The sequence below is a fragment of the Eulemur rufifrons genome, chromosome 21, assembly GCF_041146395.1.
Source record: "Eulemur rufifrons isolate Redbay chromosome 21, OSU_ERuf_1, whole genome shotgun sequence".
Classification (NCBI taxonomy): domain Eukaryota; kingdom Metazoa; phylum Chordata; class Mammalia; order Primates; family Lemuridae; genus Eulemur; species Eulemur rufifrons.
The window spans coordinates 403,337-417,190 of NC_091003.1; the positions used below are offsets into that span (position 1 = coordinate 403,337).

At 55.1% G+C, this 13,854-nt stretch overlaps 1 protein-coding gene across 1 annotated transcript in view; it reads left to right on the top strand.

Annotated features, from left to right (window-relative positions):
* GOLGA3 (golgin A3) overlaps positions 1 to 13,854 on the top strand; it is a 50,792-nt gene that overhangs the window by 10,635 nt on the left and 26,303 nt on the right. Inside the window, exons 4-8 of the mRNA XM_069497457.1 lie at positions 1,050 to 1,162; positions 5,989 to 6,644; positions 7,475 to 7,586; positions 9,391 to 9,697; positions 12,094 to 12,296. Of these exons, the coding sequence (XP_069353558.1) occupies positions 1,050 to 1,162; positions 5,989 to 6,644; positions 7,475 to 7,586; positions 9,391 to 9,697; positions 12,094 to 12,296 (1,391 nt within the window). The remainder of the gene's footprint in view (positions 1 to 1,049; positions 1,163 to 5,988; positions 6,645 to 7,474; positions 7,587 to 9,390; positions 9,698 to 12,093; positions 12,297 to 13,854) is intronic.

Genomic DNA, 13,854 nt, shown 5'->3' on the forward strand with positions numbered 1-13,854 from the left:
TGTCCTTGCCCACGACCTCATCTCTCTGGAAACTGAGGTAGCCGCCCCTGGCCCTGGGGCAGACGCCTGCTCAGTCTTTGCTCTGCGAGTCCCAGCGCCAGACTTCAGCACTTTTATTCCCTAAGTAGACAGTGTCGCTTACTGCTAGCTTGTGTAAACACTCTTTGGATTTTAGGAAACTTTATTACAACATGACATTTTTGCAGGAATTGAGGTAGGCTGTGGATCAAATTAGATCCCCAAATGTAACTGCATGAAGAAAGCATGCTTCCTGTCACGAGAGCACACGATGGCCACGTGCCTGTTGGTCCCACTGAGTGGAATTCTGTCACGACTGCCTTTAGTGCTCCTCACCTCGAGGTTGTCAGTAGCTTTGTGAGCTCAGCGAGAGTTGAGACTTTCTGTGCCTCAGAGCACTTAGCACCGACACCAACTTTAAATTCAATTCTTTTTGTTATTAAAAGGCACTTTTTGACCAGGCATGGTGGTTCATATCTGTAATCCCAGCACTCTGGGAGGCCGAGGCAGGAGGATCGCTTCAGGTCAGGAGTTTGTGGCCAGCCTGAGCAAGAGCAAGACCCCATCTCTACCAAAAATGGAAAAAACTAGCCAGGCCTGGTGGCACATGCCTGTAGTCCCAGCTACGTGGGAGGCTGAGGCACAAGGATCACTCGAGCCCAGGAGTTTGAGGCTGCAGTGAGCTGTGATGATGCCACTGCACTCTACCCCGGGCTACAGAGCGAGACTTTGTCTCAAAAAAACAGGCACTTGTTACCATCTCCTGTCTTACCACCGAGTACGCACACGAGGTGGCGCACTCATGGCGTGAACACAGACCCAGTGCTTGTCCACTGTGTCCCCTACAAGGGGGGTCCTGGCTGTGGTCAGCGTCGAAGGCTCCCAGTTTCCTCTTGATCTAGAATGGTTCTTCGAAACTAGATGGCTGCATATCGCTTAGGCACTGAAACATATTGGCAATTCAATGCAAAACAGCCAAGCTGTTGTTCTGACTTTTTCACCAGTTTCTAAGTGGCCATTTCTCCCCACAGGCTCCACAGAGTCTCCGCTGCCCCCGGAGAGGGAGGAGCAGGTCCGACTTCAGGCTCAGAAGCAGCTGGAAGAGCAGCTCAAACAGTACAGAGTGAAGCGCCAGCAGGAGAGGGTGAGTGTCCCTCTGCTGAACACGCTCAGTACCAGAGGCAGGAGTTGGTCACGTGTGACTGTGGAACCTGCTGTTTGTGTCCCTGTGCTGGCTGGGACGGGCTCTGGGGTCTGCAGCTCCGCCTCTGAGGAGACCAGCAGGCGTCTGGTTCATGCCCCTCCTCTGCCACTGCTTGCTTTGGAACAAGCATGTTTGATTCCCAGATCTGCCATTTGGAAAGCATAGGAAGTAAACACAGGCACACCTCGGAGATAATGAACATTCTGTTCCACACCACCACAGAAAAGCAAATATCACAATAAAGTAGGTCATACAAATTTTTTGTTTCCTCCGGACATGTAAAAGTTATGTTTACACTGTACTGTAGTCTATTAAGTGTATGGTAGCATTATGTGTTAAAAAAAAAAAAAATTCAATATGTATACCTGAATTTGAAAATGCTTTACTGCTCAGAAATGTCAACAGTCCTCTGAGCCTTCATCCAGGGGTGATCTGTTTGCTGGGGGAGGGTCTTGCCTCGATGTTGGCGCTGCGGACTGATGACGGTGGCAACTTCTTAAAATAAGACAATGGTGAAGTTTGCCACACCGAGGTACAGGGAGATGACTCTTCCTTCCCTCCTTTCACAAAAGATCTTTCTGTAGCCTGCAACGCCATTCGATAGCATTTCACCCAGAGTAGAACTTTGTCCAGGACTGGAGTCAGTCCTCGAAATCCAGCTGCCGCTTTGCCAGCTAAGCTCGCGTCATGTTGTAAATGCTTTGCTGTCATTTCAACAATGTCCACAGCAGCTTCACCAGGAGCAGATTCCATCTCAAGAAACCACTTTCTTTGTTCATCCCTAAGAAGCAACTTCTCGTCTGTGCAAGTCTGATCATGAGGTCGCAGCCGTTCACTCCCGTCTTCGGGCTCCTCGTCTAACTCTCGTTCTCTTGCTGTTTCCACCACATCTGCAGTGACTTCTTCCAATTAAGTCCTGAACCCTCAAAGTCATCCATGAGGCTGGAGTCAGCTTCCTCCAAACTCCTATGAATGTTAATATTTTGACCTCCTCTCGTGAATCACGAATGATCTTAATGGCATCTAGAGTGGTGACTCTTTTCCAGAAGGTTTTAAATTTACTTTGCCCAGGTCCATCGGAGGAATCACTATCTATGGAAGCACTATGGCCTTACAAAATGTATCTCTTAAATAAGACTTGAAAGTCAGAATGACTTCGTGATCCACGTGCTGCAGAATGGGTGTTGTATTGAGGCATGAACACGACTCGTCTCCTTGTACCTCATCTCCTGGTGTCTCTCCAGCGGAGCTCTTGGGTCGCCAGATGCCTTGTCAGTGAGTGACGTTTTGCAAGGAATCCTTTTTTCTGAGCAGAAGGTCTCAACGGTGGGTTTAGAATAGTCAGTGAGCCATGCTGTAAACAGATGTGCTGTCGTCCAGGCTTTGCTGTTCCATCCATAGAGCACAGGCAGAGAAGATCTAGCATCGTTCTTGAGGTTCCAGGATTGTCAGGATGGTCAGTGAGCACTGGCTTCAACTTAAAATCACCAGCTGCCTTGGCCCCTGACACGAAAGTCAGCCTGTCCTGTGAAGCCAGGCACTGACTTCTCACTATGAAAGTCCTAGATGGCATCTTCCAGTAGAAGGCTGTTTTGTCTACACTGCAAATCCGTTGTTGAGTGGAGCCCCCTTCCTCAGCGATCTCAGCGAGACCTTCTGGACAACCTGCCGCAGCTTCTCCGCCAGCACCTGCCGCTTCACCTTGTGCTGTCGGGCCAGGAACACGGCTTCTCTCCTTGCCCCTCGGGAAACTACTTGTGCTGCCTTCGGACTTTTCTTCTGCAGCTTCCTCGCCTGTCTCAGCCTTCACAGAATTGCAGAGAGTCGGGGCCTTGCTCTGGATTAGGCTTTGGCTTAAGGGAGTGTCGTGGCTGGTTTGATCTTGTGTCCAGACCCCTGAGACTGTCTCCATATCAGCAATAAGGCTGTTCTGCTCTCTTACCATTCGTGTGTTCGCTGGAGCGGCACTTTCAGTTTCCTTCAAGAACTTTCCCTGTGCATTCACAGCTTGGCCAACTGCTTGGCACAAGGGGCCTAGCTCTTGGCCTGTCTCCACTTCCAACTTGCCTTCCTCACTGAGCTTAATGACTTCCAACTTCTGATTTAAAGTGAGAGATGTGTGACTCTTCCTTTCACTTGGACACTTCCAGGCTATTGTCGGCTTGTTAATTGAGCTAATTTTAGTGCTGTTGTGTTTCAGGGAGTAGGGAGGTCCCAGGCGAGGGGGAGATGAGGGCACAGCCAGTTGGTGCAGCAGTCAGAACATTCATCGTTTGTCAGTTTAGCTCGATGTCTTGTATAGACACAGTTCCTGCCCCAAGATAGTTACAGTAGCAACATCCAGGATCACTGCTCAGAGATCGCCATAACAGACACGTAATGAAAAGTTTGACATGTTGTGGGGATTTCCAAAAGAACTCACGGCAGTAGGTCCGTGTGAAAAGCTTTATGATCGTCTCAATAGGTGCTAAAAAGGTATTTGGTAAAATACAAAATTCCCGATTGAAAAACACAAAAGAAAACTGCTACACTAGGAATAGAAGGATATTTCCTTAGCACAGGCGTTGTGGTTCAGGCAACATATTTAAATGGTACAAAACGATGAGGAAAAGTCCCCTTCTGTTTCTGGTCTGACGTGTGCTACGAAAACACCCTTATGCTCCTGCTCCTGTCTCCGCTGAGAGCACCTGCTGAGAAACTGTCCCTTCTGCCTTGTCTCCACGCCTCCGACTTCACCACCTGCACCCTGAGCTCTCCGCCGTCAGCACAGACAGTCGGGAGCCCCCGTCCTGCGTGGTAGCGTGTGCGTGTGTACCAGCGTTTAATTAGCCAGTCCGCGGGGATCAGCATTTTGGTGGTTTTCTAATTTTCAAAATTGCAAACAATACTGCCATGAATGTTGTATATCTTGATAAACTTTCATGGGTAAATCCTTAATTATGAACTATTGAGTAGAAGGTGTTATCTATTTGTTATTGTAGAAGTTATTTCCCTCCCATTAGGCTAGACCGGCTTGTGCTCTGGCTGGCAGTGTAGGAGGCTGCCTGCTTCCTTACCCATGGCAGCTTCAGAGATGACAAAACTTGAGTTTTTGTCCCTCTGACAGGTGAGACAGAGGGTGTCTCCCGACACTGAGCATCTCACGTGTTGGCCGTTGTGTTTCTTGCCGTAGTCTTTGCCCGTCTTCCGCTGGCCGTCGTTCTGCTGTGGGGCCGCGTCCCAGGAGAGTGGCCCTTGTCAGTGCAGGTTGAAAGTGCCATGTCCCTGACGGCCACGTCGCTGACTTCTTCTGTGGCATGATTTCTGCTGAATACCAGCTTTAAATATTTGCCATCAAAAATTTTAATCTTTGTTATTTCTTTCAATTTCAAAATCAGAAGAATATAAATTCCTCAGCGTTTTTTTCTTACATTTTTAAGATTTTAAAAAAATATTTACTATAATCATCTCGAATGTTTTGGATTAGAGAGAGAGGTGGGGTTTGGGTCTCTTTGGACAGCCGGTCGGTCAGCCCAGATTGCTTATTCCGTGGTCTGACTTTCCCCCGGTTGCAACACTGCCTTGTCGTGGCACTTCCTGACTAACCACCCGCCCCACCAAATATTTAATACAATCATCCAAAATGTTTTGGATTAGAGAGAGAGGCGGGGTTTGGGTCTCTTTGGACAGCCGGTCGGTCATCCCGCGCCACCCGCGCCTGCTGCTTTTCTGGGCCTGGCTGGGTCTAGTCATCGTAGGTTTACGCCGTCCACAGCGAGAGTGGACGTGCCTGTGCCGGGGCCCCGCCCTCACTGCGCTTTTCTGGCTGTTCCCGCCCATTTGCTCTGGGCACCCCCAGTGTCATTCCGTGATGTTTCCCACCCTCCTCCATGTGCCCTGCCCGATGGGACTGGTTTTGTGGCATGACCAGGACCGAGTGGTTCTGGCAGCGAGGACACACGGTGGGGCTTTCCTTCATCCCGGTCTCAGGCCGACTGATAATTAACGTCAGGAAAAGCAGTGAGCGAGGTGAACATTGAAAAGGAGAAAGATGCGTTATTTGCAGGTATTGGTAACACCGTGGAAAACTCTAAAGAATCAACGGAAAAAATTATTAGATCTCACTAGGGTTCAGAAAATTAGTTAAAAAATACAAGTATGAAAAATTAATAGTTATCCTAACGTGATCGGTTATAAAATTAATGGGAAAAGATAACAGTTACAATAACAACAAAAACGGTAAAATATCCGAGAGATAAATTAAAATGGCAACGAAAAGGGCTTAGACTGTAGATGGAGAAGCTGAAATAACTGCTTTGTTGAGAGACACACAAGCAGATAATAATCGACGGGAAGCAGCCCCTGATCCCTAAGTAATTATAAATTTGAGGTTGTTCTAATTCAAAAGGACATTTTTTTAACTGGAAGAAAAATTTTTTTAATGTTTATCTGAAAGTGAACAGGAGAACAGCCAGGGGCGTCTTGTCAGGGGAGTATGATGATGACATGATGCTCTTACCTGGGTTTCAACATGTTCAAAGTCACACTCACTAAAGGGGGCGCTTTCGGCCTGGGAGTGGTCAGACCAGTCAGCCGAGCGAGACCCCGAAGCAGCGAGACCCACGGCCTGAGGCCTGGCCGCACCCTGCGTGGTGGGGGCGGGGCGGTGGGTGCTCCCTGGTTACCCGCAGAGGGGACATTAGTTGGTGTAGCCTTTCTGCATGGCGGTTTTAGAATGCTGCTTGTCAATTTTAAACATAATTTTTGTGCTTTTGTTTCCTCCTCAGTCCAGTCAACCTGCAACAAAAGCAAGACTTTTTAGCACACTTGATCCTGAGCTCATGTTAAACCCAGAACACCTACCGAGGGCCAGTACTGTGGCTATGACAAAGGAGTATTCCTTCCTGCGCACCAGTGTCCCTCGTGGGCCCAAGGTGGGCAGCTTGGGGCTGTTGGCCCATCCCAAGGAGAAAAAAAGTTCAAAATCAAGCAAAATTCGGTCTCTGGCTGATTACAGAACTGAAGGTGCAGGTGCTGGGAGTTCTGGTGGAAACGCTCCGGCCGCCGACTCTCCCGGGGGGGCCCTGAAGCAGGGCGGAAGCAGCGCGTCCGTCGTGGCCGAGATCAGCCTGTCCCCCGAGACCGACGACCGCCTGGAGAACGCCTCGCTGACTGGGGACAGCGTGTCTGAGGCCGATGGCAACGAGAGTGACAGCTCATCGCACAGCAGTCTGTCCGCCCGAGGGACCTGTGGCGTCCTGGGGAACACAGCGGGCACACCGGAAACCTCCTACGTGCTCGACGGCCAGGAGACGGCTGCGGACGCTCTGGGCCAGTTCCCTTCCATCAAGGACGTGCTCCTGGCCGCAGCGGCCGAGCACCAAGGCCAAGGGCAGGAGGTGAACGGGGAGGTGCACAGCCGAAGAAACAGCGTCTGCAGCAGGTAGGGCAGCTGCAGGCTGGGCGGGCGGGCGGCAGGCCTGGTCTCAGACACAGGTCTGGACCACGTCCCCCGTCACCAGAGCAAGCTGACCCCCTGATTCTCATTCCTGATTTCAGCTTTAGCCTTGACATCAATGTTTCATTCCTACACAGCTCTGTTGCTTTTTTTTTTTTTTTTTGAGACAGAGTCTCACTCTGTTTCCCAGGCTAGAGTGAGTGCCGTGGCGTCAGCCTAGCTCACAGCAACCTCAAACTCCTGAGCTCAAGTGATCCTCCTGTCTCAGCCTCCCGAGTAGCTGGGACTACAGGCATGCGCCACCATGCCCGGCTAACTTTTTCTATATATATTTTTAGCTGTCCATATAATTTCTTTCTATTTTTAGTAGAGATGGGGTCTCGCTCTTGCTCAGGCTGGTCTCGAACTCCTGAGCTCAAACGATCCGCCCACCTCGGCCTCCCAGAGTGCTAGGATTACAGGCGTGAGCCACCGCGCCTGGCCTCTGTTGCTTTTTAAGAAATGAAATTAGATCGCGTCAGTAATCGTCTGTGGCACTAGCGTATCCCATCCTCTGGTATTTACTCAGACTGTCTCGGAACCCGCGCGGCGCTCACATGGGCCCTCGTTTCCAAAGGGCCCAGCGCGGGAAGATGCCTGACTTGGCAGTGTGCCTTGGCAGTGCACATGCAAACTCGAGCTTTCTAGATAAATCTGTCGACTCAGTTTTTAAAGCCACGGGAGGGAGCAGCAAGGGCGTGTGAAACGGGAGTGTGGAGAAAAGTGACGAAGCCACCGTCACTCACATGTCCCTGGTCCTGCGCTTTGTCCTGCAGTGTGTCCATGGAGAGCTCCGTTGCTGAGACTCAGGATGAAATGTTGCAGGTTCTGAAAGAAAAAATGAGACTGGAAGGACAGCTGGAAGCCTTATCATTGGAGGCCAGTCAGGTAATGGAGATTCGGCTGGTGTTTTGTTGTGCCCTGCCTCCGAAAGGAGCGTGCAGTTCCTTTGTTGGGTGCAGAGTTTTACAGACGTCTTTAAGAATGAGCCGTATCCACCAAGTCTTTCGTATCTCTGCGTTTTTGAGCTATTTCGTCTGTCTGTCGGCCTCAGAGAGAGGTGTGTGAGCTTCCTGCTCTGGTCGTGCATGGTCAGTTTCTCCCCCATCTCCCTCAGGGTTTGCCCAGAATATTTCCTAGATGTTAGGTACCTCACAGTCCACGACAGTTAATGCTCTTGGTGGATTGCAGCTTTTCCTGGTATGGTTCAAATTTTCATCTTTACTTCTTTAGTATGTTTTGCGGTGGGGTTCTGCTTTTTTGATATTAATTTTGCTGTATCTGGTTAGCATTTGCCAAAAAATCATTTTCCATCCCTTAATTTTCAGCTTTCCTTTGTCATTTTGCTGTATGCGCTTTTATCAATAGCAAAGCCCTAGATTTTTATCTTTCTGTCAATGACTGAAGTGCATCGGTTCAGTGGAATTTGGTGTCTGCGTTTGGCCTGTGGGAGCGTGAGGATGCACAGCAGGCTCACAGGCCTGACGGCGGAGAAGGTGTCCTTGCAGTGAGTGTGCTGCAGGGCAGCGGGCGGGGGACCGGGGCTGGCTTTGCTAGACACACCTTGCGGGTGTGCAATGGCTTCGTGTCCAGCATGGTCCTTGGACACAGTCCGACCACTGTGTGATGCATAAAACTGTGTCTACTAAGATTTCAGAGATGTGGAGATTAATTTTGGTTGTATACGGTTTTTACTTTACGTACTTCTTGAGAATGTAGCTCTCTCATCAGATGCGATTCCGCTTCATCTATATTCCATTCAGTCCCTGGGACAGTCTAAGAGCTTGCTTTGACTTCACTTTATCTTCGTATCCTCCTGGGATTACTGTGTCCAGACCAAGGTCTGCGTGGATTGCTGTTGGTGCAGTACTTCCTGGCATCTCTGTGCCGGTGCCAATTCTCCTTATTCTAAACTCTCATTAAGCTTGCTCAGTTGACTCGGTGGTAACTGGGTGCTTGTTCCTGCGTGTGCTGGCTTTGCTGTCCGTCTTGAGGGTGACGTGTGGATTCTGGATTCCCATGCACATCTCCAGCTGCGCTTGCAACGCCGGCGTGCAGACGGGCGGGTGGGCGTGTGCCCTTTGCTCACTTCTTGTGGTGGTCTTTGCCGCTCCTGGGGCCCTTCCTCTCCCTCCCTGCTGCACCCTGGGGACGGCCCTGCTGTGGTCACTGAGGACAGCGCCTGCGCCCAGTGGCCCTGGCTGGAGCCCTCAGAACCTCTCTGACGTAGCAGCAGCCTTTCCCTGGAGGTGTTTCCTCTCTGCATCCCCCGCTCCGACCTGCGTCTGACTGCCGTTGACCTCAGGGAGCCCTCAGCACGTCTGGCGTTCTTGCTTTGTGCACGCAAGTGTGCACCCTTGTGAGCTTTTTTGGTTTTTGAAAACATATGTTTTCCCACATCCTTGCAGGCGAGTGGGTGCCTTCCCAGCTCTGCCTGATGCTGCCCTGCCTGGTGCAGCTCTGCCTAAGGCTGGCGCAGACTCTGCACGCGTCCCCTCCTGCCTCGTGGGCATGTCTGGAAACTCGCCGCCTTTGGGGGTGACGGTGTTGGGAGAGTGGCTGGGTGGTGCGGGAGTGTCACGTAAAGTCTGCCTGTCGGACACCTTTCTCCGTCTCGCTGGCTGTGTTTTGGCCGTCCTGTTACCATGCTGGACTTTCCTGAAAGTCAGTGGTGCTTTGGGGGTCTTTGCAGGCACTTAAAGAGAAGGCTGAGCTGCAGGCCCAGCTGGCTGCCCTCACCACCAGGCTGCAGGTGCAGGTGGAGCACAGCCGCAGCAGCCAGCAGCGCCAGGACTCCCTCAGCCTGGAGGTGGACACCTTGAAGCAGTCCTGCTGGGACCTGGAGCAGGCCATGACTGACCTGCAGAACATGCTGGAAGCCAAAAATGCCAGCCTGGCTTCCTCCAACAACGACCTGAAGGTAGCAGAGGAGCAGTACCAGCGGCTCATGGCGAAAGTGGAAGATATGCAAAGCAACATCCTCAGCAGGGACAACACAGGTGAGGGCTCCGCCCCTGCCCCGCCCAGCTCCGCCCCTGCCCCTGCGCGGCTCCGCCCCTGCCCCTGCCCGGCTCCGCCCCTGCCCCTGCCCGGCTCCGCCCCTGCCCCTGCCCGGCTCTGCCCCTGCCCTGCCCGGCTCCGCCCCTGCCCCTGCCCGGCTCCTCCCCTGCCCGGCTCCGCCCCTGCCCCTGCCCGCCTCCGCCCCTGCCCCTGCCCCTGCCTGGCTCCGCCCCTGCCCCTGCCCGCCTCCGCCCCTGCCCCTGCCCCTGCCCGGCTCCGCCCCTGCCCCTGCGCGGCTCCGCCCCTGCCCCTGCCCGGCTCCGCCCCTGCCCCTGCGCGGCTCCGCCCCTGCCCCTGCGCGGCTCCGCCCCTGCCCCTGCCCGGCTCCGCCCCTGCCCTGCCCGGCTCCGCCCCTGCCCCTGCCCGCCTCCGCCCCTGCCCCTGCCCCTGCCCCTGCCCGGCTCTGCCCCTGCCCGGCTCCTCCCCTGCCCTTGCCCCGCTCTGCCCCTGCCCGGCTCCTCCCCTGCCCTTGCCCGGCTCTGCCCCTGCCCAGCTCTGCCCTGCCCCTGCACAGCGGCCCAGCAAGGCGGGCGGTGGGGCCGGTCCGTCGCCACGGCAGTGTGTCTGTGGGCGCATAGTTTATAATTCACACATACAATGTCTGCTTTTCTAAGGGAAATACACTTTTCGGTTGACCTCATGGAGTTCTGCACGTTTTTGCGTGAGTGTCCAGGGACATGAATTAGACCTCAGAAAGTGACTCTGCCCCCTTGACCGTAGTGGTCATCGCTGCCACTCATTCCGCCTTAGAAGTCCAGTGTTGTGGGGTGCAGAGCTGCCTGCTCTTCCACAGAACTGCAGTTCTCTTAACATATTTAAAAGGAACACAGGTTGCTGGTTGCTAGAGCTCTCCGTGTTGTGTCCAGCGTTCTGGCCCAGCCGCCTCCCCGTAGGGCCGACCTGAGGGGCAGCAGGAGCCGGGGCAGCCCCTGTGGCTCAGCCATGTGTCTTTCGCCTTCTCCGTGCTACCTGCCTGCCCTTGGTGCTCCGCCCTCAGTCGCCTCCCAGAGCTGATGCTCTTACCCCACTGGGCACTGAGAAGGTTCCGGTCTGCCTGCTCTGCATGTAGGGGTGCGAACAGGAGGGGGGGCCAAGGCGTGGTGGGACGACTGAAGATCAGAGCCCAGCGGGTGTGGAGTGACCCCCTCGAAGGCTGCTTGGATGAGGCTCTTCTCGGGGGGCTCGGGGCCGCCGGAGCGACAGGAGGGCCTTGGTGCAGCCGGCGTGAGGGCGAGGCAGTGTGAGGCGAGGTCTCAGATCTGATGGCCCAGAGGAAGGTGACAAGCCACACTGTCACAGAGGCTCTCTTCTCATGCTAGAAGAGAGAACCAGCCAAGAAACAAAAAGTAGACTTTTAAAATTGCTATTAATTTTTCAGACTTTGAGAGCTTTATGACACCCAGTCCCCTAGGAAAAACCATAAAGTCCAGAACATTCTGAGTGCCAGTGGAGTTCTGTGGCTGTGGGTTGCAAGGCTTCACTGAGCAGAGCTCGCTGGGTAGCAGAACCAGCCGGCACTCAGGCGGCTGCTGGTCCTGGCCACAGCCCAGCCGCAGGGGCACCAATGCCACTTGTCGATGGCTGGTGGACGTCAGCAGACTGTTCAAAGACGGGAGCCTCGGGGTCCCTCACAATTTGTGGACCCAGAGTTGATTTTCAGCATCACAGATTCCACAACTGTGAATTTGCCACGTAAATTTTTTACACCCCGGAATCGTAACTCGCAGAGCTTTAATAGTCGTTCACGGACATGAGCAGAGAGGCAAAAGCTTAAGTTGCCTGAAGTGCTTGTCTGTAGCCGAGGCGCCTTCCCGCGTCAGCTCAGACTGTGAACAGTGTCCTTTTCCTTGTCTGTTCAGTGCCATGTTTATATTTCTGTGCTTTTTTGGGTGATTTTGCTATTTAAAATGTCTCCAACCACTGGCTGGCGTTAAGTGCAAGGAGGCTATGACGTGTGTTTTTGGAGAAGATATATTTCCTAGAGAAGCTTCACGTTCCTGTTGGCTGTGAGTTCAACAGGAACGAATCGATATGATGTATTACGTAAGTTGTCCTTAAGCAGAAACACACATACGCAGAGGTTCCGGGCTGGTCAGTTGATGCAGATGTTGTGAGCAGAGGCTGCAGGACCTGACCGTGCGCTCCCCAGAGCAGTGGCTCAGCACCTGCAGGTGCCATGTTCACACGGCCGTGCAGGTTGTTACTGAGAATAACCAGCCTGACTGTGTTCCCTGCTCTCTGCAGAGACACCCTTTGTGTCGGGCGTCCGCGCGGGGCTGTGGGCTCCCCCGCGCGTGGCCGTCAGTCTGAGCTGGGTGTCCCCGCTCCCTCACAGTGCACGACCTGCGGCAGCAGATGACGGCCCTGCAGAGCCAGCTGCAGCAGGTGCAGCTGGAACGCACGACGCTGACCAGCAAGCTGAAGGCTTCCCAGGCGGAAATCTCGTCCCTGCAGAACGTCCGGCAGTGGTACCAGCAGCAGCTTGCCCTGGCGCAGGAGGCCCGCGTCCGGCTGCAGGACGAGATGGCCCACATCCAGGTACCGCGCCTGGCACTCCCTCCCGGGGGGACATGGGCACATGGCCTGGTAGGTCATGCTTCATGTCTTTGTGTGCAACTGTAACTTTTCCCTAAATTAAAAAGGTTTTTCCCTGGGCGCAGTGGCTCAGGCCAGTCATCCCAGCACTCTGGGAGGCCGAGGCAGGAGGATCGCTTGAGCTCAGGAGTTGGAGACCAGCCTGAGCGAGAGCGAGACCCCGTCTCTACTAAAACTAGAAAAAAGTAGCCGGACACGGTGGCGTGCGCCTGTACCCCCAGCAGCCCGGGAGGCCGAGGCGAGGGAACCGGGAGTTAGGGGCTGTCGTGCCCTGTGATTGTGCCTGGGATTAGCCGCTGCGCCCCAGCCTGGGCAGCAGAGGGAGACCTCGTCTCTGAAAAATGCCAAATAATATTATAGAAGGATTTTCCTGTTTTTAGATTTCCCAGATATATATATTTTTAATCTCCTGACCACTAATCCTGCCCACGCCGCGTCCTGGGCAGGAGCCTCCCTCCAGGACCTTCTACCAGAGTCTCTCGCTTCTGCTTGAGCGTTGTTGGTTCTGAAGCCCCCCCACTGGGCCGTCCATGTCCCTGGCCCTCGCTAGGCTCCTGCCTCCCCCTCGGGGCCGTCCCGTGTCCCTGGTCCTCGCTAGGCTCCTGCCTCCCCCTCGGGGCCGTCCCGTGTCCCTGGCCCTCGCTAGGCTCCTGCCTCCCCCTCGGGGCCGTCCCGTGTCCCTGGCCCTCGCTAGGCTCCTGCCTCCCCCGCTGGGCCGTCCCGTGTCCCTGGCCCTCGCTAGGCTCCTGCCTCCCCCTCGGGGCCGTCCCGTGTCCCTGGTCCTCGCTAGGCTCCTGCCTCCCCCACTGGGCCGTCCCGTGTCCCTGGCCCTCGCTAGGCTCCTGCCTCCCCCTCGGGGCCGTCCCGTGTCCCTGGCCCTCGCTAGGCTCCTGCCTCCCCCTCGGGGCCGTCCCGTGTCCCTGGCCCTCGCTAGGCTCCTGCCTCCCCCTCGGGGCCGTCCATGTCCCTGGTCCTCGCTAGGCTCCTGCCTCCCCCTCGGGGCCGTCCCGTGTCCCTGGTCCTCGCTAGGCTCCTGCCTCCCCCTCGGGGCCGTCCCGTGTCCCTGGCCCTCGCTAGGCTCCTGCCTCCCCCTCGGGGCCGTCCCGTGTCCCTGGCCCTCGCTAGGCTCCTGCCTCCCCCTCGGGGCCGTCCCGTGTCCCTGGTCCTCGCTAGGCTCCTGCCTCCCCCTCGGGGCCGTCCCGTGTCCCTGGCCCTCGCTAGGCTCCTGCCTCCCCCACTGGGCCGTCCCGTGTCCCTGGCCCTCGCTAGGCTCCTGCCTCCCCCTCGGGGCCGTCCCGTGTCCCTGGCCCTCGCTAGGCTCCTGCCTCCCCCTCGGGGCCGTCCATGTCCCTGGTCCTCGCTAGGCTCCTGCCTCCCCCTCGGGGCCGTCCCGTGTCCCTGGTCCTCGCTAGGCTCCTGCCTCCCCCTCGGGGCCGTCCCGTGTCCCTGGCCCTCGCTAGGCTCCTGCCTCCCCCTCGGGGCCGTCCCGTGTCCCTGGCCC